This window comes from Vulpes lagopus, chromosome 10, assembly GCF_018345385.1.
Source record: "Vulpes lagopus strain Blue_001 chromosome 10, ASM1834538v1, whole genome shotgun sequence".
NCBI classification, from domain to species: domain Eukaryota; kingdom Metazoa; phylum Chordata; class Mammalia; order Carnivora; family Canidae; genus Vulpes; species Vulpes lagopus.
In genome coordinates this window covers 51,294,404-51,321,807 of record NC_054833.1, presented here as the reverse complement: position 1 = coordinate 51,321,807, position 27,404 = coordinate 51,294,404, and the positions used below count along the sequence as shown (strand labels likewise).

At 35.4% G+C, this 27,404-nt stretch overlaps 1 protein-coding gene across 1 annotated transcript in view; it reads right to left on the bottom strand.

Moving 5' to 3' along the window:
• The window catches only part of CWF19L2 (CWF19 like cell cycle control factor 2), a 147,061-nt gene that overhangs the window by 63,007 nt on the left and 56,650 nt on the right, over window positions 1-27,404 (bottom strand). Inside the window, exons 9-10 of the mRNA XM_041772214.1 lie at window positions 14,537-14,633; window positions 12,807-12,899 (exon numbers count right to left, since the gene is read on the bottom strand). Coding sequence (XP_041628148.1) covers window positions 12,807-12,899; window positions 14,537-14,633 — 190 coding nt within the window. The remainder of the gene's footprint in view (window positions 1-12,806; window positions 12,900-14,536; window positions 14,634-27,404) is intronic.

Below are 27,404 nucleotides of genomic sequence, written 5' to 3'. Positions count from 1 at the left end.
CTCATGAATAAATAAATAAAATCTTTTTTTAAAAATTAAAAATAAAAACAAAGACAACTTTTCCAAATACAAGTTAATATTTACATAATTTTATAAAGTTCTAAAACATATCTCATTTAATTTTAAAAACCTTATAACACATGTATTATTGAGCCACATTTTACTAGCGAGGATCTATTTCCTCTCCTTTAGTCATTCCATCACAACTTATTTCTATTACTCTATTTCTCTACAAAAAAAATGAGTAGGGATCCCTGGGTGGCGCAGCGGTTTGGCGCCTGCCTTTGGCCCAGGGCGCGATCCTGGAGACCCAGGATCAAATCCCACGTCGGGCTCCCGGTGCATGGAGCCTGCTTCTCCCTCTGCCTGTGTCTCTGCCTCTCTCTCTCTCTCTCTCTCTCTCTCTCTCTGTGACTATCATAAATAAAAAAATAAAAAAATAAAAAAAAATGAGTAAAAATGGTATTTTAGTAAACAATGACTTTCTAAAAGAAAAGGTAAATTGTCAATGCTCCTTTAACTGGTGATGTGTTTCAACTGCAAAAAATTTCTTTCACCTAAATGCAAGTTTGCACACATCTTGGAGAAGGCCTTGAGTGCCTGATTAAGGTCGCAACAACCAAGACCAATTTAACTGCTGATTTCACACATTTTATTTTATTTTTTTTTCACACATTTTATTATACTGTCTAGCATTGGGATGAAATCATGGGCAATCTGAAAAGACAGGTCCATAACTGGCATAAAATTAAATAAAAAACATTGCAGACCTTTCATTTTTTAAAAATATTGTTGCATTTCATTCCATTAGATCAATGAACTCTTACCACTCAAAACCACTTCTATCACTATATAATCCAACAGCATGAATATGTCTAATACAGTGAACAAGATATGGACCCTGTTGTTAAGAAATTCATAAATTAAATGGCAAGGAGAGGAGGAGAAAGAGTAAACAGGGAGTTTATGCAAATCTCCACTAGACTCTTAAGTAAGATAAAGTATAAATCAAGTAGTACCGATTACACAGGATGGAGAAACAGATATGTTCTTGGGTGCAAGGGAACTGGGTTTTTGGAAACACAGGTCAAAGGGTAAAGGGCTAAGAAGTTAAGGAAACAAACCCAACAAAGCACAAAGATCCAGTGCTGCTAAAAGACTTCTAAGTAAAGGCATACTCATTTTTTAGAAAAATTTTAAATTTATATTACATTTTCAAGTTCTCAAAAATATTTCAAAGGCTCTTGTCTCTAGGTAACTAATTTGGCTAACGGAGCAAAGAAGGTCAAACATGAAACCTGAGGCTCTAACTGCCCAAATCCAGGTTCTTTTGACTCTACTACAACTGCATTTAGATTAAGCCTGGTGGCAATTTAAAGAACATTCTAATGAGCAAAGAAAGAGTGGCAAGACGATCAGTTGAGATGATACAACTATACTCTAAGCAAGAGACGATGGGATACTGAAGTAGGGCAGTGACGGCAGAAAGTAAAAAGATAAGGTATGGGGATCCCTAGGTGGCTCAGCGGTTTGGCGCCTGCCTTTGGCCCAGGGCGCAGTCCTGGAGTCCCAGGATCGAGTCCTGCGACAGGCTCCCGGCATGGAGCCTGCTTCTCCTTCCTCCTGTGTCTCTGCCTCTCCCTTTCTCTCTATATATCTATCATGAATGAATGAATGAATAAATGAATAAATAAATCTTAAAAAAAAAAAAGATAAGGTATGTACAGGAGGGGGAAAGCAAGGTAAAAATAGTATTACTTGACACTTGAATGTACTGCAGGAAGAAGGAATTAAGGACCTCCACAGTTTTTAACTCAGTAAAACTGCAGGATGAGCATGCAATTAAAAGAAGGAAAATTATGACATGAATAGACATTTCTCCAAAGAAGACATACAAATGGCCAACAGACACGTGAAAAAGTGTTCAGTATCACTCAGCATCAGGGAAATACAAATCAAAACCACAATGAGATACCATCTCACACCAGCCAGAATGGCTAAAATTAACAACTCAGGAAACAATAAATGTCAGTGAGGATACAGAAAAGGGGAACGTCTTACACTACTGGTGGGAATGCAAGCTGGTACAGCTACTCTGGAAAATAGTGTGGAGGTTCCTCAAAAAACTGAAAATAGAGCTACCCTATGACCCAGCAAATGTACTACTGGATATTTACCCAAAGGATACAAACATAGCGATCCAAGGGGCATCTACACCCCAATGTTCATAGCAGCAATGCCCACAGTAGCCAAACTGTGGAAAGAGCCCAGATGAGGGGATCCCTGGGTGGTTCAGTGGTTTAGTGCCTGCTTTCGGCCCAGGGCATAATCCTGGAGTCCCGGGATCAAGTCCCACATCAGGCTCCCTACATGGAGCCTGCTTCTCTCTCTCTGCCTGTGTCTCTGCCTCTTTCTCTGTCTCTCATGAATAAATAAATAAAATCTTAAAAAAAAAAAAAGCCCAGATGAATGGATAAAGAAGATGTGTGTGTGTGTGTGTGTGTGTGTGTGTGTGTGTGCGTGCAATGGAATACTACTCAGCTAGCAAAAAGAATGAAATCTTACCATTTGACATGGATAGATCTAGAGTGTATTATGCCAAGCAAAATAAGTCAATAAAGGAAAGACAAATATATGATTTCAAACTAAGGTATAATTTAAGAAACAAAACAGATGAACAATAGGGGAAGAGAAAGAAAAATAAGAAAACAGAGAAGGAGGCAAACCATAAGAGACAAACGGAGGGTTGCTGAGGGAGAGGAGATGGGGTAACTAGTGATGGGCATTAAGGAGGGAACATAATGTAATGAGCACTGGGTGTTTGTGCAACTGATGAATCACTAAACTCTACCTCTGAGGCTAATAATATACTGTATGTTAATTAAATTGAATTTAAATTAAAAAATATTTAAAAAGAGAGAAGGAAAAGTATGTATGTAAAGGGATGGTTTTATACATCCTGAAGTTATGATACACTCATAAAAGTAAGGCAGACAACGGAAAACACTAGCTTAGGGCTCAGCATAGAGTGCAGAGCTAAAGTTACAGATCATCCACAAAAAAATGTTAACCGGAACCATGAAACTAAAAGCTAGGGCCAGGATGAGAACAGAGATTTTTACTCTTTCCTCACTCATACCTCACTCTGCAGCCTCTCAGAACAACAAACCATCCTCAAATCACAGCATCTCCCTCTCAGCTCTGCCCCCTCACCCTAGCTCCTTGGCCTGAACCACCATGCCCCGCCGGTTTGCCAGGGGAGAACAACAAAGTGGCTAAGAAAGGTGTTTGTTTGTTTTAGAGAAACAGCAACTTAAGTGTATTTGCAAGTAATGAGAAGGAGGCTAACAGAGAGAAACTGAAGATTCCATACAAGAGAGGGTGGGAAAAGGTTGTGGAGGCCAGAAAGGGAATGAGATCAGAGCTCTGATAAAGAACGCGGCCGTCAAAGAGATGAAAACCTTTCCCACTGCCAGATGAGAGATGCAGAAAGATTCATCTTCTGGGGACAGAGTCAAAAGATAGACATTGAAAAAGTTCAACCTTATAATCTCTGTTTTCCCAATCATTAGGCAGGAAGCAAAGAGACTGCTAAGAATAAAGCAGGGAATCTGGGGAGAATGGCAAAAGTTTTGAGTAGCTGCTAAGAGAAATGTGATTTTTTTTTTTTTTTTGCAGGCAAATTTGCAGGGAGAAATGGGTCATTCTAAATTTCTTCAGTCTCCCTTCCTAAAATAAATTTTAGAAATTGTATTATTGGGACACTAAATATGCTGATATGATTACAATTTCATTTAATAAAAAATAACTGTGCAGCATGGAAAAAAGTTGACAGAATGAGTAGAGGAAAGCAAAATAAAAAAAGACTATAATTATGTAAAATTATGCATGTGCTTGCACAGTTATAATGGACAGACACTTGAGGGAAACATCAAAAATATTTTTTAAATGTAGATTTCTTTTTGTCTTCTTTGCATTGCTTTGTCAATCGTACAAAAATATTTAACATGTCATTAAGAAGGAAGGAAGGTAGGCAGGCAGGCAATAAAACTGGAGGGAAATACTTCAAAATATTTTATCAGTGTATAATCCCTGAGTGGTAGGATTTAGGGTGATTCATTTTCTCCTTTATTTTTCCACATTTCTATAAAGAATGCATATTATACTTGTAATTAGAAGTCACCTAAGAATAAAAAAATAAAAACATTCTTTAATTTATTTTAAAGCCCATGTGCTATTATAATAGAAATTTTCTATTTAATTGTGTGAGCTTTTCAGGGCAACTTAAATTTTTGTGTTTAGAACTTGCATAAGTGTCACATATGAAAAAGTATTTTCAATATCTAGGTAAGATTTTATATTTCAAACATCAGTTCATCCATCTATGTCAAAGGAATTATTTTAAATAATTTATGGACTTGAAATAATTTTATTTATTTATTTTTAAAAAGATTTTATTTATTTATTCATGAGAGACACAGAGAGAGAGGCAGAGACATAGGCAGAGAGAGAAGCAGGCTCCCTGCAGGGAGCCTGATGTGGGATTCGATCCTGGGATTCCAAGATCACACCCTGGGCCGAAGGCAGGTGTTTAACCGCTGAGCCACCCAGGAATCCTGACTTTAAATAATTTTAAATTGCACACACATCCCTAACCTCATTTCTTGCCACCAAATTAAAACTTAGCTGAGACTCACATCATCCTGTATTTAATTTATTCAAAAAATGAAGATAAATGACTTCATAGAATTTTAATGAGAATTAAATAAATTTCTACAAATAAATGATTAAGACAAGTCCTGGCACATAGGCATGCCCTCAAAAAATACCATCTATTACTATTAATAGTAGCAGCTATAATACTATACACATCAATTAATACCACTGTCCTGAAAAATAAAATTATATCTTGAAACTTAATCAAATAAACTTAGAAACAGAAACTAAGTAAAAAATATTACTAAAGGAATTAGAAGCAAAGTGGTTTTCTTTACGGTAATAATTCTTTATTAAACATAACCTAGAATGCTCCAATGGCACAGATTTCTAAACCAAACTATATTTCATCACTTAATATTTAGACTTAATTTGGAAAATCACACATGGGTGATATACTGGGTATTTCTGGGTAGATAGGAACATAACAAATACCATAAACTTTTTCTATGATTCATTATGATATAATTTATAGTGTTTTGTTTCCTTGTTTTGTTGTGTTTACTTCCAATCACTAATTTTATTTTCTCTTTCTCATAAATCTTTATTAGCAACTGTCTACCACAGAACATGTCTGGTATGTGAATATTTACACACTACAAAACTGAAAACTGCATATTGTTTTCCTCAACTCTAAAGCTGAGGCGATCACAGCTGGGCCGAGGACACCAATCTTGTCCTATCAGCTCTTCGGCCTTTCCCTGGAGCCCCTGAATAAAATGATCACCCCCCCAATAAGAAAACAGCATTAAAAAAAAAAAACTTTTATTTTTAGCTTTCCTAAAAACACATTAAATTTGACTTCTTATAACTAACTTGTTATGCATACTACAATACAACCAAAGTAATTTTTAAATACAAAAAATTTACTTTGGGGGATCCCTGGGTGGCGCAGCGGTTTGGCGCCTGCCTTTGGCCCAGGGCGCGATCCTGGAGACCCGGGATCGAATCCCACATCGGGCTCCCGGTGCATGGAGCCTGCTTCTCCCTCTGCCTGTGTCTCTGCCTCTCTCTCTCTCTTTGACTATCATAAATAAATAAAAATTTAAAAAAAAAAAAAAAAAAAAAAAAAAAAAAATTTACTTTGGGGTTGATTTGTTTCACTTAAAATTGCACCCTTAAATTGCAAATATACAATATAAATCCTCATTCTTCCATGACCTCCCCCCAAAATCTGGAAAACAATGTATTAGAATCAAACCCTTCAAGAGAACATGGAAGTCTCCGGACTCACTACTGCCCAAATACAGTAGCATTTCATTTTTCCCTTAAATTTAATTATACAACAGAAAAAAAAAAAAAGGCAATGAAACGCTGATGACAGTAGAATGATGAGCATTTGAGGAAACAGAGGTGAATCGGTGGAAGAATGAGGTGTTCCTGGGTCATTCCCTCTCCAAGAAAACCAACTAACTAGTTATGGCTTTAGTAACTACTGGAGGGCCCTGGCTCACAATTTGAGAGCCCACAAAAGAATTCTTCATACCAAAATTCAACATGATATATGTATGATCACAACTATCCAAATTATTACAAGTTGCTCTAAATTATTACATTTGAGAGAATACTTTTCATGAAACAATAAAAAAAATTTTTTAAATAAAAAAAAACCTACCCCAAAGGGCCAACAAGTCATTCAAGCTGATGTTTCCTATTCCATGACTGATGTCTACGGGTCACCACTCACACTTAGCACCCGTGCTAAAGATGATTTCTGTGGCTTAGAAAGAAGTCTTACAGAGAGCTGTCATAAAGAGAAAAGCTTTTCCCTTGGCAAAGTTACAAACATGATGATAAGATCCAAAATTAATGGCTACGGCCTCAAAACATTCTCTGGATGCCCAGATTGCACTGGGCCCTCTTCACTATCCCCACATGTCTATACTTTTCCTTTGAAGTACCATCAAAGCTGTAATTATATATTTGTATAACTGATCTTATTTATAAGTTTTCTTTCCACAGAGAATGCTTTCCAAAGGAAAATATGATGTCTGAGTTAAGATTTTAAGGATGAACAGGAGGTGATAAGGAAATAGAGGGAAGGAAGGATAATATGTCTAAGCAAAGGAAATGATTTGTGCAAAGGCAATGAGCCTGGAGGGAAAGTCAGGCAGAGGTCCAGATGATGATGGCAAAGAACTGACACTTATAAAGTAGATAAGAAAAGAAAACAGCAGATTTAAGAAATATTTAGCAGGTAATGCCAACACTATTTCATGAGGAATTTGATACAAGATGCAAGAGTGAACAGATCTAAGAGTCTATGTTACTATAAAATGTGTATTTAGGGATCCCTGGGTGGCGCAGCAGTTTGGCACCTGCCTTTGGCCCAGGGCGTGATCCTGGGGACCCGGGATCGAATCCCACATCGGGCTCCCGGTGCGTGGAGCCTGCTTCTCCCTCTCTCTGCCTGTGTCTCTGCCTCTCCCTCTCTCTCTCTGTGTGACTATCATAAATAAATAAAAAATTTTTTTAAAAATGTATATTTATGTATCATCTATGAAATTGTTTGGCTTTAATTTAGCTTAAAATGTTTACTCTTTAGAAATAGTCTACTTAGGGATGCCTGGATGGCTCAGTGGTTGAGCGTCTGCCTTTGGCTCAGGTCGTGATCCTGGAGTCTTAGGACTGAGTCTCACATCGGGCTCCACGCTGGGAACCCTGCTTCTCCCTCTGCCTGTGTCTCTGCCTCCCTCTGTGTGTCTCTCATGAATAAATAAAACCTTTCAAAAAAAAAAAAAAAAAGAAAGAAAGAAAGAAATAGTCTATTCAAAGAAATAAGCCCTCTAGTAATGCATAGAAAATACTTCTAATTGTAGACCACAGAAATCAGATAATTTAGGGAGGGTAATAAAAGAAGGAGAACTGTATACAAAATAGGTACCTCCCAGACCTGTTTTGCTTGGCCAGGGAAATGATTAAAGGGGGAGAAGATCTCTGTGGCAGGAAAGACTGAACTACCAAGTAAAGTATACCCATGGTGATGCAACTGGTGAACAGTGGAATAAATGCAAGGCTACAATGTTTATTTTAGATTTAAAATACTCAATTTAGAAAACTGAGAATACATGTGATTTCTACAAAGAAGGAACTGAAAAGTATTTGCTGAATGAAGGTCAAACCTCACTACTTAAAAATGAAAGGCAAAGCATCAACACAACAGCCATTTCAATCTTGTAATTAAATTTTTTTCTCTTTTACTGTGTTTATGAGGATCAGTTGCAGAGACTAGAATGCCAAAACACAGGAAAACAGTGTAGGTGTACCTATAGTATGGGAATCACAGCAATTGTGTTATAGAAAACTCACCATGTATTCAAGAATCAGAGTCAAAACACAGTGTGAAGGTCAAGTATGGTCAAACTACAATTGGAAATATTTTACATCACCACCAATCAAGTACCTGACTTTATATACAAAATGCCACAGATGAGTTTGTTCAAATTATTCATTAGTTAATGTTTCTCCGAGGCCCTCTAAGACCTTCCATTAATTCCTCAGTTTCTTTCAGGAGAATGTCTATGAACCTTCCACAGAGCTGTCCAGGAACTATAAAAATTTTTTTCTCTTTTTTTGCCAGCCATGCAAAAAGAATTTTACAGCCCTTGAACCATCACACAATGACTACTTCATTATCCACCATGAATGATAAACTGATTTGGGTGCACTATTGTAAAAAACAAAGTGTAGAGCTGAATTCCCTTAGATTAAATGTGTCCACGATGTGATTCCACTGAAGGATCATTAACAGGGAGAAGTTAGGGATCCCTGGGTGGCGCAGCGGTTTGGCGCTTGTCTTTGGCCCAGGGCGCGATCCTGGAGACCCGGGATCGAATCCCACATCAGGCTCCCGGTGCATGGAGCCTGCTTCTCCCTCTGCCTGTGTCTCTGCCTCTCTCTCTCTCTCTGTGACTATCATAAATAAATAAAAATTTAAAAAAAAAAAAAAACAGGGAGAAGTTACAGAATGCAGACGAGGATCTATTACATTAGAGGATTGATTCAACCTGTCCTGATAGAGAACTGGTCATCTTCCACAGCTTATCACTCAGTGTCCAAGCACTAGTGTGATGGAGATACTATGCAGTAGGGTTACTATTTCAATAAGGTATTAAAGTGTACTTGTGGGAAGGCCAGACCAGAGGATTCTGAGGTTCACAGATCATTTTTAAGTAGAAAACTCTCAGTGATAAAATTAATTGAAGGCACTTGTATAACACATACTTCAAGTGTTTCTTGGGGTTGTCTACAATATGCCATGTGTTACTCCAGGCACAACATATGAACTGAGAGAAACAGCCCTTATCCTAAATACTGAATACTTCACTCTCTAAAAGGGAAGAGAAATAAGCAAACTAATAATTACAAGTGCTGATGGCTGTTCACTAGAGCCAAAACAATATTCATAGATTGCTGAATCATGAGATTTACCTTGTTCATACAGCCTAGCATTTCTAACACAAACTATGCAATGAAAGCTCTCCTCTTCATTCAACTGTTCTATGAATGGGATTTTCTCCCAAAGCACAAAATTTTTATAAGAAACATCTCAGGATTTTCCTCTAATAAGTCAGGAAATTTCTGTGAAGTAGGAAACAACTCTGCATTCTACTCTCATTTCTCAACAAAAGTACTCTGAAAGGCAGTTGAGTCAAGGCCCTGGCCTTGGGAGAATAAATGACTTTACTGGCAACAGAGAATTCTATCAGAGTTGTGTGTAAAGGTTTTGCATGTATGTCTGGTAAGACTTGAACAAATTGTGCAAGTTTTCAGTCTCTGCAGAGAAGATAAAGTTTTCTTTGTGGTCAAAAAATCCTTAGAATAAAAATCTTTCTATATGAAGCTTCAAGGCTATTCAGTTTCCTGAAGAGTTTACAAACAGAAAGTCAATTTTGTGTACTACTTTGAATATGACTTTGAATCCTGCTCCACTGGGTTATGTGGTTCACTGCTCAGAAGCTAGGAGGATCTAAAAATCACAGATATTAGTAATATTATAAACTTATTTGCTCAAGAGAGGAGATACAGTTACTGTAGGATATCCTTAAAACAACAGGAAAAAAAGTTATTTAAAAGAAGATCTGCTTTAGTTTTTTCAGTTGATTGCTTTCAATTTCAAGAATCCCCTGAAGTCCAGTCACAGCTTTAGAACCCTTTTGTATAAAGTGACAAGTGTTGGGAAAGAAACAGGTATAGATTATAGGCTGATGACTAGAATACAAATATATACCACCTGAAAAGATAAATGCCACAGAGAATACTTTACGGGCCTTAAGTCTCAAAATAAGAATAGGTCACAATTTTTTGAGAGAATGAAAAAAAAGGCTTCAGAAGGAAGTAAAAACAAATTGAAAAGTGGACAAACTTCAAGAGGGTGATCTCTGGCACAGAAAATTAGTAGCACATGTAAATGTCAGAGTGACATGTACGTTATATGAGGGCCTTGGAAGTGAGGCTGGAAAATGGGGTGCATCTATGGAAGGTCACATCATAGGAGGATCTGGGATTTAACAGAGTTAGCACAAAGAGACCACACAGAAGTGTTAAGAGTATAAAAGTTCTATGATCACAAGGACCTTAAAAACCTAAGTATGGCTGAAGTGCATAAGACCAACCATACGGTGCCCCTGGGTCCAGCTTCCTCTGTAAGTCCCTACTTTGTAACTCTACTTGCAGTGTCTTACTTTCAACTCCTTAATCTGTGTAAGAAATGTTAAGTGAACCACTTTTTAATTTTTTTTTAATTCAACTAATAAATATATAATATATTATTGGTTTCAGGTCAGTAATTCATCAGTTGCATACAACACCCAGTGCTCATCACATCATGTGACCTCCTTAATGCTCATCACCTAGTTACCCCATCCCTCCATCCCCCTCCTCTCCAGTGACTCTCAGTTTGTTTCCTAGAGTTAAGAGTCTCTTATGGTTTGTCTCCCTCTCTGATTTCATCTTATTTTTTCCTCTCTTCCCCTCTGATCTTTTGTTTCATTTCTTAAATTCCACGAATGAGAGCATATGATAATTGTCTTTCTCTGACTGACTTATCTCACTCAGGATAATACCCTCCAGTTCCATCCACATCATTGCAAATGGCAAGATTTCATTTTTTTTTTTTTTTAAGATTTCATTTTTGATGGGTAATATTCCACTTGTGTACATTACCACATCTTCTTTATCTATTCATCTATCAATGGACACCTAAGTTAACCACTTTTTTAAAATAGGAGTTGGCACAACGTAGTAAAAACAGCCAATTTTACAAACATAGTCTCTACTATGATCTAAATCATCAATAATACTAGCTTGAAGAACACCCTATGGAACTTGACTTCATATATTCTCATCTCCTCACATACAGATATTAAATTATACATATTAATCTTTGAGAGCAATCCTTTAAAATCAGTTATAAACCTCATTATAAACCTCTCAACACTGTAATACACCCATTTCAGCCCTTCAACTTTTCCTATCTACATTTAACTCCTGCACTGATTTCATGCAATTATAATGGAGTTAAATACCATGTCAAATGTCAAGAGCTCTCCAATTCCAGTTCAGAATTCCCCAATTTCCAACATCAACCTGTCTTCCTTACATTTCTATTTGTTCCACATCTAAAAGACATCCAGGGGCACCTGGGTGGCTCAGTGGTTGAGCATCTGCCTTCGGCTCAGGGCGTGATCCTGAGGTCCTGGGATTTAGTCCCACATCAGGCTCTCTGCGGGGAGCTCCTTCTCCCTCTGAGAATGTCTCTGCCTCTCTCTCTCTCTGTGTGTCTCTTATGAGTGAATAAAATTTAAAAATATTTATTAAATTTAAAAAATAATTTAAAAAAAGACATCCAAATCCAACATATCTAAAAATAGAACTACTACTTTTTTCCCCAAAACATACTCCCCTCTTCTTTCTACAACTCCAAGAACAGCCACTCTATTCTTCCAGCTGCTCAAGCTTTAAAACTTTGAAGTCACTTTGCCTTCCCTCTGTATCTCATACACCCCTCTCATCTAAACCATTATAAAAATCCTGTCTACTCTCCTTTCAAACTATATACAGGAAACATTTATGCATATAAGAATCTAACCACTTCTAACCATCTCCTAGGCTACTATCTTGGTCAAAGCCATTTACTATTCTTTGTGTGATTATTGCCAGAACCTTTCTACATTCCAGCTTCTACTCTCATGCTTCTTCAATTTACTCTTAACAAAGAACCCAGGATCATCCTGTAAAATATATCTTCTCCTAGAAACCCTTTAATGCCACCTCATTCAGAATAAAAACCCACTTCCTCATCCTGACTTTCAAGCTTCACATGATCAGGCCTCCCATGGCCTCTCTAACCTGGATCTTCTACTTCCCTGTCTTCCAACCATTCCCCTCCAGCAACAGTAGGCTCCCTGCTTTTCCAATCTTTGGGAACCCTCTGCTCCTCATGCCCCGATTGCTCTTCACCCAGATACAAGGATCCACTGTTTCACTTCAAATCTTGTCACTTTTTTTTTTTTTTTTGTCACTTTTTCAACCATAATAAGCTTGTGTACTCAAAGCCACAGGGCACTCAAGATCCCACTAGCCTGCGACTGGGTGTCTAACTTTCTAATATGCTACAGAATTTATTATGTTTAATGTGTACTGTCTCTCCCAACCCAAATGAAACTCCATGCAGGCAGGCATTTTTATCTGTCCTGCTCACTAATAGATGGATGCATGAATCCTGGAACAAAATATTTTGTTTTTTATGAAACAGATACCAAATTGAAGTTTCTCATTCTTTAGGGGAAGAATTTAAGGACCAGAGTGTATTCTATGAAGTCAAAGTATCAGTAAATGGTAGAGTCCAAAATAAAATAGGGTCTCTCTGGCTTAAGCTTTTTTCCACTAGAACACACTGGTGGAACATGAGAGAATATATACGAAAATAAATTTTAAAAACAAGCAAATACACATAAATACACCGACACAGATATAGAGACATTTTACATTAAAATATTACCACTGCCAAGTAGTAGTAGTATCCAATATTATACAAATATTACCACTGCCAAGTAGTCATTATATACCTACAAACTTTCATCACTTACCTCTACCCCAGATTTTTTTGCTGGTATCTGTGTTATAGTTTCTTTGAATTTATTTGCCTTTTCAAGTTGAGCTTTAAGTCGTTCTGCTAATTCCTTCAAAGAGAAAAACAAACAAACAAAAAAAAAAAACAGAGAAAAACAAGAAAAATAGGTGTCATATATAGCTTAATTCCTCAGTGTAGAGTACTTCAAATTTAAACAACAGAAGGGGAAATAGCCTAGTGAACACTGAGGTAGCCATAACCTGAATTCAACCACCAACTCAGAGACTAGTAAATTGCTTTTTAATGAATTTATCTCAGTTACACACTTCTCAAATACCCATGGTATTTGTTTATGCTTTAAAGGTAAATAATTACAAGGACATATATTCTAGAGGAGAGACAGGGGCATGAAGAAAATACACAACCTCAAGAATGACATTTTTCTAATTCTCTGGATACTATAAACATTCAATACTCAAAAATTCAGTTACTGTAACAAGAAAGCCTTAACAAGATTTAAATATTACCTTCTTTATTATTGAGAAATTTAAATTAGAACTCTAAATATATCTCATTTTTACTCTAGAAAGTCTATAAAAATTTATATAAAACAACTGACACACAAAGAAACAAATTAAACAAATAGAATTACATGACAAGCAAAGAATAGTATTCTCTACCACAATGGTTCCATGACCAAAGGAACACTTCTTTTAACATAAATTAGCTTCCTAATTTGGTTAGGACCTCTCTTTCACTATTTTAAACTAAATCCTTTGTGCTCTCAAAACTCAAACTTATTTCCTGCTATTATTATTGTTGGTGGTAGTTTAGCCTTTCTTACCAATTTCTGGGGTGGGCTGAAGTTCAGTGTTTCCAAAGACCAGATTCAAAGAGAAAGAGCAAGATAAGCCTTGTATTAGACACACAAACTAACAAAAATAGAAGCATCTTGTTCGACCACCTTTTATTCTACTGAATAGTGTCACACTGATAGTACAACTAAAGGGAAACCACTTAAAGATCACTGATATTTGGGTCTGAGATGAATACATTCATATGACCATGAGGGAATCTACCGTCAAGACATGCAAAGCTGTCTGGCTTTCCTATTCCACCATGCATAATGTAACATGTACTAGTACATCAGAAATGTGACACTATAATACATAAGTAATCAATAAATATAGATGGGTGTAGCTCTCACCAAATCATCCCCATTTTTTTAAATTCTGAGGTAAATCAGTCTTAAATCATAACACTATTATGAAAATTAAATGAACTAACTTATACAAAAATCTAATGCTTATCAGGCATAAACATACTCCATTACAATTTGGACAAGTGAATTAACCATCTTTTTTAGAAGCTCATTTGTGAGATTCCTAAGTAAAGAAATCTAAGAAAGAAATTCACACTCTTAATAATATGTGACTAAAACAGGGAAAGAAGACAATGCCACCTTTATCTCCTTCAAATAAGCTATGCTAGAAGTCCAAAGTAGAAAGGAAATTTTAAAAGCATTTTGTTCCCTACGATCTTAAATTTCAAAAATCTGACAAGACATTTTATTTAGAAGTAGACAGAACTGTTTTTAGAAATATTCAAGAATTTCTTTAAAGGATAAATAAACAGCAGTTATTTTTCAAACTGTGCTACATCCACATTGCAAAGAAACTCCCAAAATTACTTGTAAGAGTTAAAGAGTTAATGTCTATTCTCCTAAGAACAACACAGAAGACTTACCATATTTCCCATCATCTCTGCCTTGATAATCCTGGCTCCCAATTTATTCTTCTCATCAATACTCAAGATGTGGCTGGAATCATCCTCAGGACCACCTCTGTTTGAACAACACAGATTAAAAGCATATGAAATATAGGAACATTCAAGTAACAACATGAAGACCCAAATGTTATTTTCATTGACATCAACAAAATTCTTTAGCAAAACAAACAAAAAAAAACAAAATTTCAGTATTTCACCAAAAATCAACAGTTTAAAGTTCTCTGTTACAATGTCACAATGGCCTATGGCAGTTATAATAATAACTGATCAAAGTTCCAGCAACAATGAGATAAATAATAATGTCACTATTCTTTACTAATATTTCCATAATCATTTTAAAAAGGAAACAAGAGAAAATTAAAACACTAGAATCAGGGCATAATTCTACATGGCTGGGGTAATTCTTATTTGGTGTGATTAAATTACGGATAAGCTAAGAAACTATAACTAGGAAATGACTATTTAACTGCATTCAAAGGGCACCTGGGCGGCTCAGTCAGTTAAGAGTTTGCCTTTGGCTCAGGTCATGATCCCAGGGTCCTGGGATGGAGTATAGCATTGGCATCGGTGCACTGGTGGCATCGGGCTCCCTGCTCAGTGGGGAGCCACCTTCTCCCTCTCCCTCTGCCCCTCCCCCTGCTTGTACTCTCTCACTCTCTAGCTTGCTCTCCAGCACACGCACTCTCTCTCCAATAAATAAATAATCTTAAAAATAAGATTTAAATAAATAAATAAATAACTGCATTCAAAGAATAAAAACAATGACCATGAGTCCTTTTTGCAACATAAACCCTGAATAAGTCAAACAACATAAACTAATTTATAACTAAGATCATGTCCCAAACCTATACTCGGTGAAGATGAGAAATTTCCAGCTAGGGTTAGAGTCCTGGCATAAAAAAGTTGTCTCAGTTACTTCTTTATGAAAGATAATGGCAGGGAAGGGGAATGCCGGCCGCACCTGAAGGACTCCTTAGTGAATGAGACATAGCTAAGACTCTAGAACTCCAAATCAGCGAGAGAAAGGAGAAAGAAAGCTGGAAAGCGAAAAAATTACAGCAAAGTGTGGAGCATTCCCCTTGAGTATTCAGCAAGAAACTACCTGTAGTCAGAGAAAGCATCATTCCAAAGATCAGAGGAACAGTATTCAGTATTCCAGGAATGGAAAACTCACAATTCAGAAAACACCGGGTAGAGTATTAGGGGCCTTATTTCATTACTGGAAGTCTAAAGGAACAAATAGTTTCCAATTAATTTAACTATGTCACAAAGCTCAAGAATATTTCCAAGAATTCAAAAACATTCAGCAATCAACAAGGTAAAATTCATAATATCTAGCATTCAATCAAAGATTACCAGACATGCAACGACATAGAAAAGTAAGACCCACAATTAGGAGAAAAAGCTATCAATCAAAATCAACCCCAAAATGACTCAGATGTACGAAACTACAGATAAGAAAATTAAGTTATTATTTTAACGGTATTTATATGTTTAAAAAATTATAAACTGAGATATAAAATAGATCAGAATTGAGCTTCTATAGTTGAAAACTACAATGTCTGAGATAAAAAATACAGTAGATAGGGTTCATGAAAGATTAAACTGCAAAAAAATTTGTGAACTTGAAATCTTAAAACCCATGCAGCAAAATGAAACAAGAGAAGAAAAGAATTTTAAAAAATAAAAAGAGCTTCAGAGCTATGAGACAACCTTAAATACCCTTCTGTTCATGTCATTGGAGACCCTGAAAGAAACAAATGGGAGACAGAATATACATAGCAATTTTCCAGATTTACTAAAAATTTAAAAACTTACAGAACCAAGAATCTCAGGAAATCCTAAACCCAAAAAGAACTACAAAAAAACAAAAAAAGCAAAACAAAACAAAAAAAACAACTCCGCATCAGGGCACATCATAATCAAATTGCTCAAAGCTAGTAATAAAGAGAACACTTTTAAAGCAGCCATAGTGGAGAGAAAAAGACACACTTAAGCACACAGAAACAGGTAAATGTGACAGCAGATTTCTCATCAGAAACAATCCAAGCAAGAAGAGAACAGCAATACCTCTAAGATACTTTAAATCGTCAACCAAGAATTCTATATCAAGTGAAGGTATCTTTCAAATATAACACAAAATGAAGCCCCTTTCAGAAACAAAGTTGAAAGAATGTTAAATAAAAGGCAGAAGAAAAATTATACCAGACTGAAACGTGGATCAATCCAAAGAAGAGCAACAGAAATGATGATAAGAGTAAATGTATAATACTTTTTCTTATTACATAAATTTCCTTAAAATAACTATTTAAACAAAATAATAAGTGAGAGATTTATGATGAGGATAAGTGAAATGTATGACAATGCTAACAGAAAGGACAAGAGGGGTAAGTGTAAATAAAAACTATTGTAAAGTTCTTATACCATACAGCAATGGTATAACACCACCTAAAGTTGGACAAGTTAAAGATGTATACTATCAAATATAAAGAAACGACAAAAATAACACCCAAAAAAATTATAAGAAAAGAAATAGAATCATAAAAATATGCAATCTAAAATAAGTCAGATAAAGAGGAAAAAGAGAACAAAGAACAGATAGTATAAACAGAGAACAAATATCAAAATTACAGATTTAGACCTTATTATATCACATTATATATAAATGATCTAACCATCTGAAATAAAAGGTAAAACTGTCAGGTAAAAGAGCAAAACTCAACAAGAAACATACTATAAAAACACAAATATGTTAAATATAAAAGGGTAGAAAAAGATATACTGTTGTAACACTAGTCAAAAGAAAGGTGAAGTGGCTTCTTTAAAATCAAACAAATTATATTACAAAGCAATAAATATTACTGGGAACAAAGAAAGCTTTTTCATTTCATATGAAAAAGTGAACCCATCAAGAGTACAGAAAAATCCGTAAATGTTTATGAACATAATGAGGGCTTCAAAATACATAAAGCAAAAACTGATAAAATTGCAAAGAGAAACAGACTAATTTACAATTATAGCTGTCGATTTCAAGACTCCACTCTCAATATTTGATGGAATAAATAAATTCTTCAAGGATATGCAAGACTTGAATAACAATAACAACTAACATGACCTAATGAACAATCAGAGAATATTCTACTCAACAACAGAATACATTCTTTCCTAGTACATAGGAACACTTAACCAAGACAGACCATATTCTGAACTACACAAGTGTCCATAAACTTAAAGGGATTTAAGTCATACAAACTATGTTCTCTAAATCCCGTGATATTATTAACAAAGATCTCTGGAAAATCCTCAACTATTTGGAAACTAAATAGCATATCTGCAAATAACCCATGGTCAAGAACAAAATCAAAGAGAAATTTAAAAGTATTTCAAATCAAATAAAAATATAAACATAATATATCAGAATTTACAGGATGCTACCAAAGTATTACTTAGGGAGAAACTTATAGCTAGCTCTAAATGCTTGTATTAGAAAAGAAAGATCTCAAATCAATAATCTCAGTTTACAAGTTAAGTAGAAAAAGAAGAGCAACTCAAACCCAAGTAAGCAGAATGCAAGAAATAAAATCAGAGTGGGAATAAATTAAAAAACAGAAAAACAATAAAGAAATGCAATGAAACCAAATCTGGTTAGGACAATCAATGAAATTGGTAAACCTCTAGTTGAACTAATTAGGGGAGAAAAAGATAAAAATCACCAATAAAGAAATGAGAGACGCAAAATCACTAAATATTCTGAACACCTTACAAAAAGATATCTGGATGGAAATAAGCACATAAAGAGATGCTCAATATCACTTGCCATTAGGGAAATGCAAATTAAAACCATGAGATACTGCTACACATTTCCAAGAATAACAAAAATTGACCATTCTAAGTTTTTGCAAGGATGTAAAGGAACTGCAAGTCTTACACACTGCTAATGTAAAATGATACAACTCGGTAAAACTATTTCAGTTTCTTAAAATTTAATAATTTAATGACCATATGATCTAGCCAGTCCTCTCCTAGGTATTCACTCAAGAGAAAAAGAAGCACACATCCATACAAAGATTTATACATGAATGTTCAAAGAACCTTTATGTATAATAGCTAAAAACTGGAAATGTTCAAAATGTGCACCAACAGGTGAATGGAAAAATTGTGTTCTCTCTACCAAAGCCAAACTACCCACCCACCAATAAAAAATAATAAATTATTGTTATATGCAACGACATAGATGAAGCACAAAGTAAAAGCCAGACAAAAAGAGAGTGCATAACATATGATTCCACTTATATAAAACTCTAGAAAATGTAAACTAGTTTATAATTAAAGAAAGCAGATGAGTGGAAGTTTAGGGGACTTGTAAAGGTGTGGGGAGAGGTGGAGAAAATTATAAAAGGGTACCAGAAGCTTTGGGGGGAGGGGGTTTGAGGTTTCATAAGAATATACATTTTTTAAAACTCACCAAATTATACATTTTATATATATGCAGTTTATATATGTCAATATATATATACCTCAATATAAATATACCTCAAAAAAAATTCTCAAAGGGGAGTGATAAAAAACTTTTAAGCTGAAAAACCTGTCATAATCTCACATATAAAGGATATATCTATGATATTCCTAATTTTTCTGAATTACTAAATATCATCATACTCTACTGAAAATACTTGAGTTTCAACATACATGCTGAGCCAGTAATACTAAACTATATATATAGACCTTTAAATCAAAACTTGACCTAACAACCAATTATTTTTAAGTAGCAAATTCCTTTTTGGGCAAAAAAATATATATATAAATCTTTCAATAGGTAGCATTTGAGTTTTTTAAAAAATAAATAAAAATTTAAAAGATTTATTTTTAAAAAAACATTAATTAATATCTGCAAAAAATTCTATAAGAACCATTTCATATGAGGGAAAGAAAAAAACCACATTCTGGTGCTCAAAGAAACCTAAAATATTACAAGTGAAGCACCAATAGAAAAGAACGTGTTTTTGTTCCCCTCAAGTCCTTTCAACCTACTCATTTGTATTTTTGATTCACTGATGTTTACTGAGCACTTCCCCATGCCACATACTATGAAGTAACTATACTCCCTTTTTTTTTTTTTTGAGACGTGACATATTTTTTTCTTCCAAATTCTTATTTAAATTCTAGTTAGTTAACATATAGTGTAATACTGGTTTCAGGAGTAGAATTTAGTGATTCATCACTTACATACAACACCCAGTGCTCATCACAAGTGCCCTCCTTCATGCCCATCAGCCATCTAGCCCAACTCCCCATCTACCCACCTCCATCCACCCTCAGTTTGTTCTCTATCCTCCAGGGTCTCTTATGGTTTGCCACCCTCTCTCCTCTTTTTTGTATTACCTTCCCACACATTCATCTGTTTTGTTTCCTAAATTCCACATATGAGTGATATTATACGGTGTACATCTTTCTCTGACTCAATCTACATTAAAAACCAATTAAGAACAACAGTAGGAGGTATTACTTGTATTGTTGAGGTACTATCCGTATTGTTAGTTGTATTTTTGTATGGAAAATATTTTTTAGTAACTTTTTCCAAATTAAATTCTGAGGTACACGTAATTTTTATTGTATTATAAATGTAATTTATTTTAATTTCAGGCAACCCAATCATATTTCAATAAAAAGCTGGACTTCCTAACCAACACAACTTTCCTCAACTTGTTTTTTTTCTCATTCAATTAATTCCTCGAAATTCTCTGCTTTGAAAACTACTATTTCTGTTCTTTATGTAGGAACTATATAAATATTAAATTTTTGGGATCCCTGGGTGGCACAGTGGTTTAGCGCCTGCCTTTGGCCCAGGGCACGACCCTGGAGACTCGGGATCGAATCCCACATCGGGCTCCCAGTGCAGGGAGCCTGCTTCTCCCTCTGCCTATGTCTCTGTCTCTCTCTCTCTCTCTCTGTGACTATCATAAATAAATAAAAAAATTTTTAAAATATATTAAAATTTTACATGTATGTATAAGGCATAACAAATTTAACCATACTTCCCGCCCTTTTGAAAAAGTTATCAGTGGAATTATTCCCCCATGAAGTCAGCCTGCCCCCTTGATCTACCTTTTAAACTGCCCAGCTTCCTAAGTGAAAAACTTCCTAATATTCCTTCCGATTTTTCTGCCTTTCCTTGATGCCAAATCTTTAAGTATTTGACCACATTTTTCTTTCCAACAGTTATTCCTAATTCATCCATTTTTCATCTCAACTCCAGCCAACTGAGAAATAAAGAACATAGGAAGGTAAAATGGATAAGGGGTTGGTTTCCTCACTATTTCTCCAAACTTTTCTTTGCTAATCCAATAGATGTTTTACTATAATCCCGACACATAACATGTGCACACAGGATTTCTCACTGAATTCAAATATTCAGGAAATAAGCTATCTTGCATGCAAGCTCAGATTTATAGAATTATAGACCTATATTCAGAATTATAGAATAAACACCAGAGAAGTCTAGATGGCACAGTCAGTTAAGCATCTGACTCGTGGTTTCAACTCAAGTTGTGATCTCAGGGTTGTGAGATAGAGCACCACGTTGGGCTCCACGCTCAGCATGGAATCTACCTGAGATTCTCTCTCCCTCTTCCTCTGTCTCTCCTGCTCTCCTGCTCTCTCTCTCTCAAATAAATAAATTTTAGAAAAAGAAGGAGGAGAAGGAGGAAGAGGAAAAGAAGAAAAGTCAAAGGCCCAAAACCATTAATTCATCTCCTTTAGAGAAGAAAGATTTTAGGGATGTTAATAAACTACTATATCAAGTGTCAATATGTCAATAGATACATGCCTATGAATAGATAAGGATAAAAATAAAAGTATAATTACCTAAAAACAGACTACTAATAAAATTCTAAGAGTTCCTAATGCAAGTTTGCATGAAGCTCTAGAAGCTGTTTCTAAACTGCCAATTATAACCTTGCAAGAAATGAGAAATCCTTCCTAGGATTATGAGAAAAGGAGTTCTGGAGTTAGACTGACATGAGTTCAAATCCAGACTCTGTCACTAACTTTATGAGATTGGGCAAGTGTCTTAACCTGAGGCTATAAAACCCAAACACTGATTAATACATACCCTTACATTATAGGATCAAATGTGATAATGTATAAAATTATAGTAATTGCAGTAATAGAATAAAATTCCAAACACAACACATAACCTGGTACTCAATAATGGTTAGTTCCTTTTGCCCCTAAGAGCCAATTACTAAATCAAAGAAGAATTCTCCAACCAGTCCTCTGTTCACTATGTTCAAAATCCAATGGTAAAATCTTTTCAAGAAAAGAAAGAGGGCTGCTGGGCTGGCTCAGTAGGTGACTCTTGACCTCCGGGTCAGGAACTCAAGCCCCACACTGAGTGTAAAGATTACTTACACAAATAAAAAAAACTTAAGACAAACGTACAGAAGAATGTCTAGGAATGGTGCACAGAGAAGTAACCAAACCCTTTCAGGGACCGCAGAATTAAAAGCTTCATCACTGAGCCATGGAGGCCAACTCAAGTTCCTCCTCTCTTCTACATTCATTCACTCCTTCAGTTCATGACTTCTTGTCTCTCAACTATAGCATCCTAAGCAGTATTTCAGACTCAAATCTGTTCCATTTCCCAAGTTAACCTATGAAATACCTTGGAATCTTTCTAAAATACAACTCTGATTTCAAATCCTGGACATACCTGTTTCCTATCACAACAGAATACTATCTGACTCATAAGCATAACTTTGTATGCCATTTACAGAGCACACAAGCCACACCTGCAACACCTGCCTATTCATCTTCCTCCCATTCAACTACATTCCATAAATTATTGAGAGGCCAATGTATGCTATGCACTCTCAGGATTCAGAGATGCGAAGACTCCAGATATGTCCTCTCTTCAGGGAGCTACTGCATCTAATACTCCAAAATACTAATCACAATATTCAACTAGACCATGCTGTTTTTTGTCTCCAAGTTATTTCCTGGATTCTATTCCCCTGATTATGTCTCAGAAGAGACATCCCTTCTTGTATGTAAGAACTGAAACTATAAGGATCTATACCTATACCTGTAACTTTAAGTCCATGGCATTTATGCTCCTATATTTGTTTACATGCTTATATATAACTGACTTTTTGATACTATGAGCTCCTTGAAGAGTATGATGTCATAGCCGTTTTTATACCACTAGACCTAGGAAATCAGTGTGTTCAGTAAGTATAAAATAAACAGTAGAAAGAATTTGTCAAAGCCATCTAATTTAAGCTCCAAGGGACATGTCTGGCACAAAAATAACCTCCCCTTGTCACTGTATTTCTTGTCACAGCAGACACCTTTTTCAAATCTGAGTAAAAGTTTATTTCTTAAACTTCCAGTTTCCAAAGATTACTTAAAGGAAATATGATATGCACATGGACTGCTAATTTTAAGGTAACTCTGTTCCAAAAATTCATCTATATTTTTTGGTAAAAATAAAATAAGCTAATAGCAGTTAAGTCATAAAAATGAGAGGACACTGCAATTTTATGAGCTGTGTATGAATCAAGCTGTTAATCACTTTTTTTCTTCAGAAGCTATTAAAATCACTGTGGTCCATATCCAGAGTAAAAAGAACACCAATATTATGGGGATCATATGTTGAAAAACACTGACCTAAGCCATCAAGAATTTCTATAATTTTCTCCTGTTGTTCACAATATACAGCCACACCTTCCTCTTCCTTAACACTTCCACCCCCGGTTAATTCTTCTACTTGTAGGAGGACACTGGATTCTATTTTCATCCACAGTAACCTTGGGATTTTGCTCAATTATGGCATCTGTCATCTCTCTTCTAAAATCAATACTCTTAAAAAAATAAAAAAAAATAAAATAAAATAAAATAAATACTCTTTTCCATTAATAATGTATTCAGGTATCTGTGCCATAAAAAAAAAGGGAGGGAGAGAAAAAGGAGGCCATTCACTTAACCTGTGTCTCCCACATATACTTTCTATCTCTACCATCTCATGATCATAATTTGGTCTATGATATTCCAAAGATGATATTCATGATTAAATTGCTAAAGACCTCTATTATTTCTATCCAAAGGTCTATCTTTGTCATTTTACTTGACTCTTTCCTTTTTTTAAGAACTTTACTCTTCCTGTCACTCTCAGTATATAAGCTTAAAGATTCCATCAAGGGGACAATGAAGGTATTAAGAACTCCAACAAAGCTCACAAGTTTCAAGAAGATAACTATAATCCCAAGAGTCCTTTAAAAGCAGCAACTTTCATTGTCATAAAATTTGTACTCCTACATCTTTTGGTGGGGGTGAGAGGATTTCCTAACAGGAATTAAATTGTTTATTAGTAGATAAGGATAAATTAGATAATATACAAGAATTCCAAACACCTGATTCTAATATCTTCAATATTAACACATACTTCAACATACTTCGTAGAAGAGCAGTAGGTATCAAAGACATTAAAATGAATCGTTAAGCACACAAAGAACACATTATTTCATCTTGTTAATACCACAGCAAAGATACCGCCTAGCTGCAAACAGCAAGAAAAGACGTCTCTTTACTTTCTCTAAGCATTTACAATGATGAGCAAATACTCTGAAAAAAATATTGCTGGGGTACCTGGGTGGCTAATCAATTAAGCATCTGCCTTTGGCTCCCCCTGCTTATGCTCTCTTTGCCTCTGTCATATACATAAATAAAATCTTGCAAAATAAAAAAACAACAAAAATAACAACCACATTGCCATAACATCTGCAATTACACTATAAAAAGAAAAAACTGCAACTGTTTCTCATTTTCCAGGATTACTGCTAAATTTCAGAAGTCCTCTTCATAGTTTCTAAAAACTATGGGTTAGTTCCTTATGTCAACTTCATAAAATCCAAATTAAGGACATCACACTAATTTTTGTTCATACTGCATACTTCCTAGGTTTCAACATCCTGAAAATATATACCTAATATTTTCCACAAAACAAAATTATATACAAACACATTTTATTTCTAAGAATAATAAGCTTAAAGATCTTGAGCACATTGACCACTTTGAAAGGATGTTTTGTGTCTACATAAGATAACTGTAGGCTCTAAAGAGGACAAAGGAAAAGAATGAGAAATCTGATCAGAGTAAGAATGAATGAAAGGAAGGATGAAAAAGAAAAAGTGAAAAAAAATTTAAAAAAAAATAAAAAAGAAAATAAAGAAAAAGGAAAAGTGAAACAAGAAGAAAATGCAACTCTACTAGCGATGAAAACACTATACATTACATGAAAACTAAAGAGTCTCATGGAGAACTCAAAAAAGTTATCACGACACATGACTAATTAGCAAAGATAAAATAAAAGTAAACAAACATTGTAAAAATATGTCAAACTTCACCAATACTTAAAGAAATACAAATCAAGGAACAACTGTTTCTGAAGTAGGTATACAACAAAGATTGAAAAGTGCAATAATACTGTTGGCAAGGAAGAGAAAAGTTTGGTTAGAGAGTAAAATGGTTAATATAACAAAATATATAAATAAAATTCCACGCTTGGAGTTTTTCAGCTATATTTAAATAGTGTGCAAAGACACATATTACAAAACTATTCACTGCAGCATTATTGTAAGAGCAACAAACTAGAAACAACCTAAAGTTCATCAACAGGAGACTGAGGAGGAATACTAGCTTCTATCTAAGTTTTAACAGAATATTAAAGGGCCTTTGAAAGCTACATACATACAAGCTGATGTGAAAAGGTCTTTTTTTTAAAAAAAAAAAGATTTATTTATTGATTTATGATAGACAGAGAGAGAGAGAGAGAGAGAGAGGCAGAGACACAGGAGGAGGGAGAAGCAGGCTCCATGCCGGGAGCCTGATGTGGGACTCAATGCCAGGACTCCAGGATCGCGCCCTGGACTCCAGGATCGCGCCCTGGGCCAAAGGCAGGTGCCAAACCGCTGAGCCACCCAGGGATCCCTTGAAAAGGTCTTTAAGATACACTGATAGGGCAGAAAAAAATCAAGGTTTAGAACAGTATATGCATTGTGAAGCTATGTAACTTAAATATATAATTGGTTTTTTATATATAATTACACATGCTATCTCTTGCAAAAAGTCACAAACCCAGAAAATGGCTAGTATTATATACAATTGCCAGATAAAAAATATGACACCCAGTCAAATGTGAATTTCAGGTAAACAAAAAAATTTTTTAGTGTAAGTCTGTGCAAATTCTGCAAGGGACTTACTTTTGTTTATTTGCTAAACCTAGTAACCCTAGTGACACAACACTCGGCAAGTTACAACCTCAAATGTTTCTGTTTCCCCACCTGGAAAATTGAGGAGTCACAATATTTTCTCCTAGTTCTAAAATCAGTTCGATGGGTAGCCCGGGTGGTGCAGCGGTTTAGCGCCGCCTGCAGCCCAGGGCGTGATCCTGGAGACCCTGGATCGAGTCCCATGTCAGGCTTCTCTGTATGATGCCTGCTTCTCCCTCTGCCTGTGTCTCTGCCTCTCTCTCTCTGTCTCTATGAATAAATAAATAAAATCTTTAAAAAAAAATTAAAATAAAATAAAATAAAATAAAATAAAATAAAATAAAATAAAATCAGTTCGATGATTTTTTTCCCCATACTTTTAAGATTCATGGTTCTAAAGCTCCCTAGAATTCTAGCATTTTATAAAAAATTCAGCATATACCCAGAATAATGTTCAAACAAACAAAGAGTTTCTCACGATTCTTCACTGACTCAAGTCCCTGAAAATAGGCATTCTTCCACATCTTCCCTTGGTCTCTTACTTCACAAAACGTACACAGGCTCAGAACTCATTTCATCTTTCACATATATGTAGATAATTTCTAGACTGTTCTTTCCTTCTCCGGTCAGTCATGGAATTCATGGAAAGCTTCAAACCATCTGACATCAAAATAACCCAGCATTCAACTTTTTTTTTTTTTTTTTTTTTAACATCCAACTCTTTAACTCAAGCATTCACTCTTGACTTCAGCTCAGGTCATGACCTCACGGTTGTGGGATCAAGCCCTAGACTGCTTGAGATTCTCTCCCTCTGCCTCTCTCCCCACCTAAGTGTGCTAGCTCTCTCTCTAAAATAAAATATATAGTTTACATAAATATATATAACATATAAGCATATATACAGCTTCTAGTGAGTGCCTATATAAAATATTTTCAAAATATATTTTATAAATAAAATACATTTATTAAAACAAATCTTTAAACATATGTTTACATAAATACATACAGTATAACATTCTAACATGTATGTTATAAACATATCGATCTTCCAGTGAGTGCCTATATTACAGTAGTTCTATCGGAAACTTACAACTTAAATACAACCTACAAGTAAGAATTAGATAACCAGGTGAAATAGAGTGTAAGACTGTTTCACATGCAGCTGCAGTCACAGGCGTCAAGACCTGCAGATTGCCCAAAGGTTAAGGCAACCCTGATGATCAAAGGAAGTAAGTTTCAGCCCATCAGGAGGTGGGGACTAGAAACAGTCTACCTTTCAGAGTACCTAGAGTAAAGCCCAGGCAACTACATTATGTGTACAGCCTTAGACATTCTCTAGTCCCTGACATGTATGTCCAGTCAATACAACTAGATCTTTCCATTGGTTTCCTGGGAAAAAAGCCCTACCTTGAACCAGAACCCATCTGACTGGAGCTCCCACGGCTCAGTCCAGGTTTTGCCAGCTTCCTCCCCACTGCAAGATATACACTGTGATTTAAAATCCACAGCTTCAGATGGAACTGCTAACAAAAACAATTTACCAGACTCATGACCCCAAA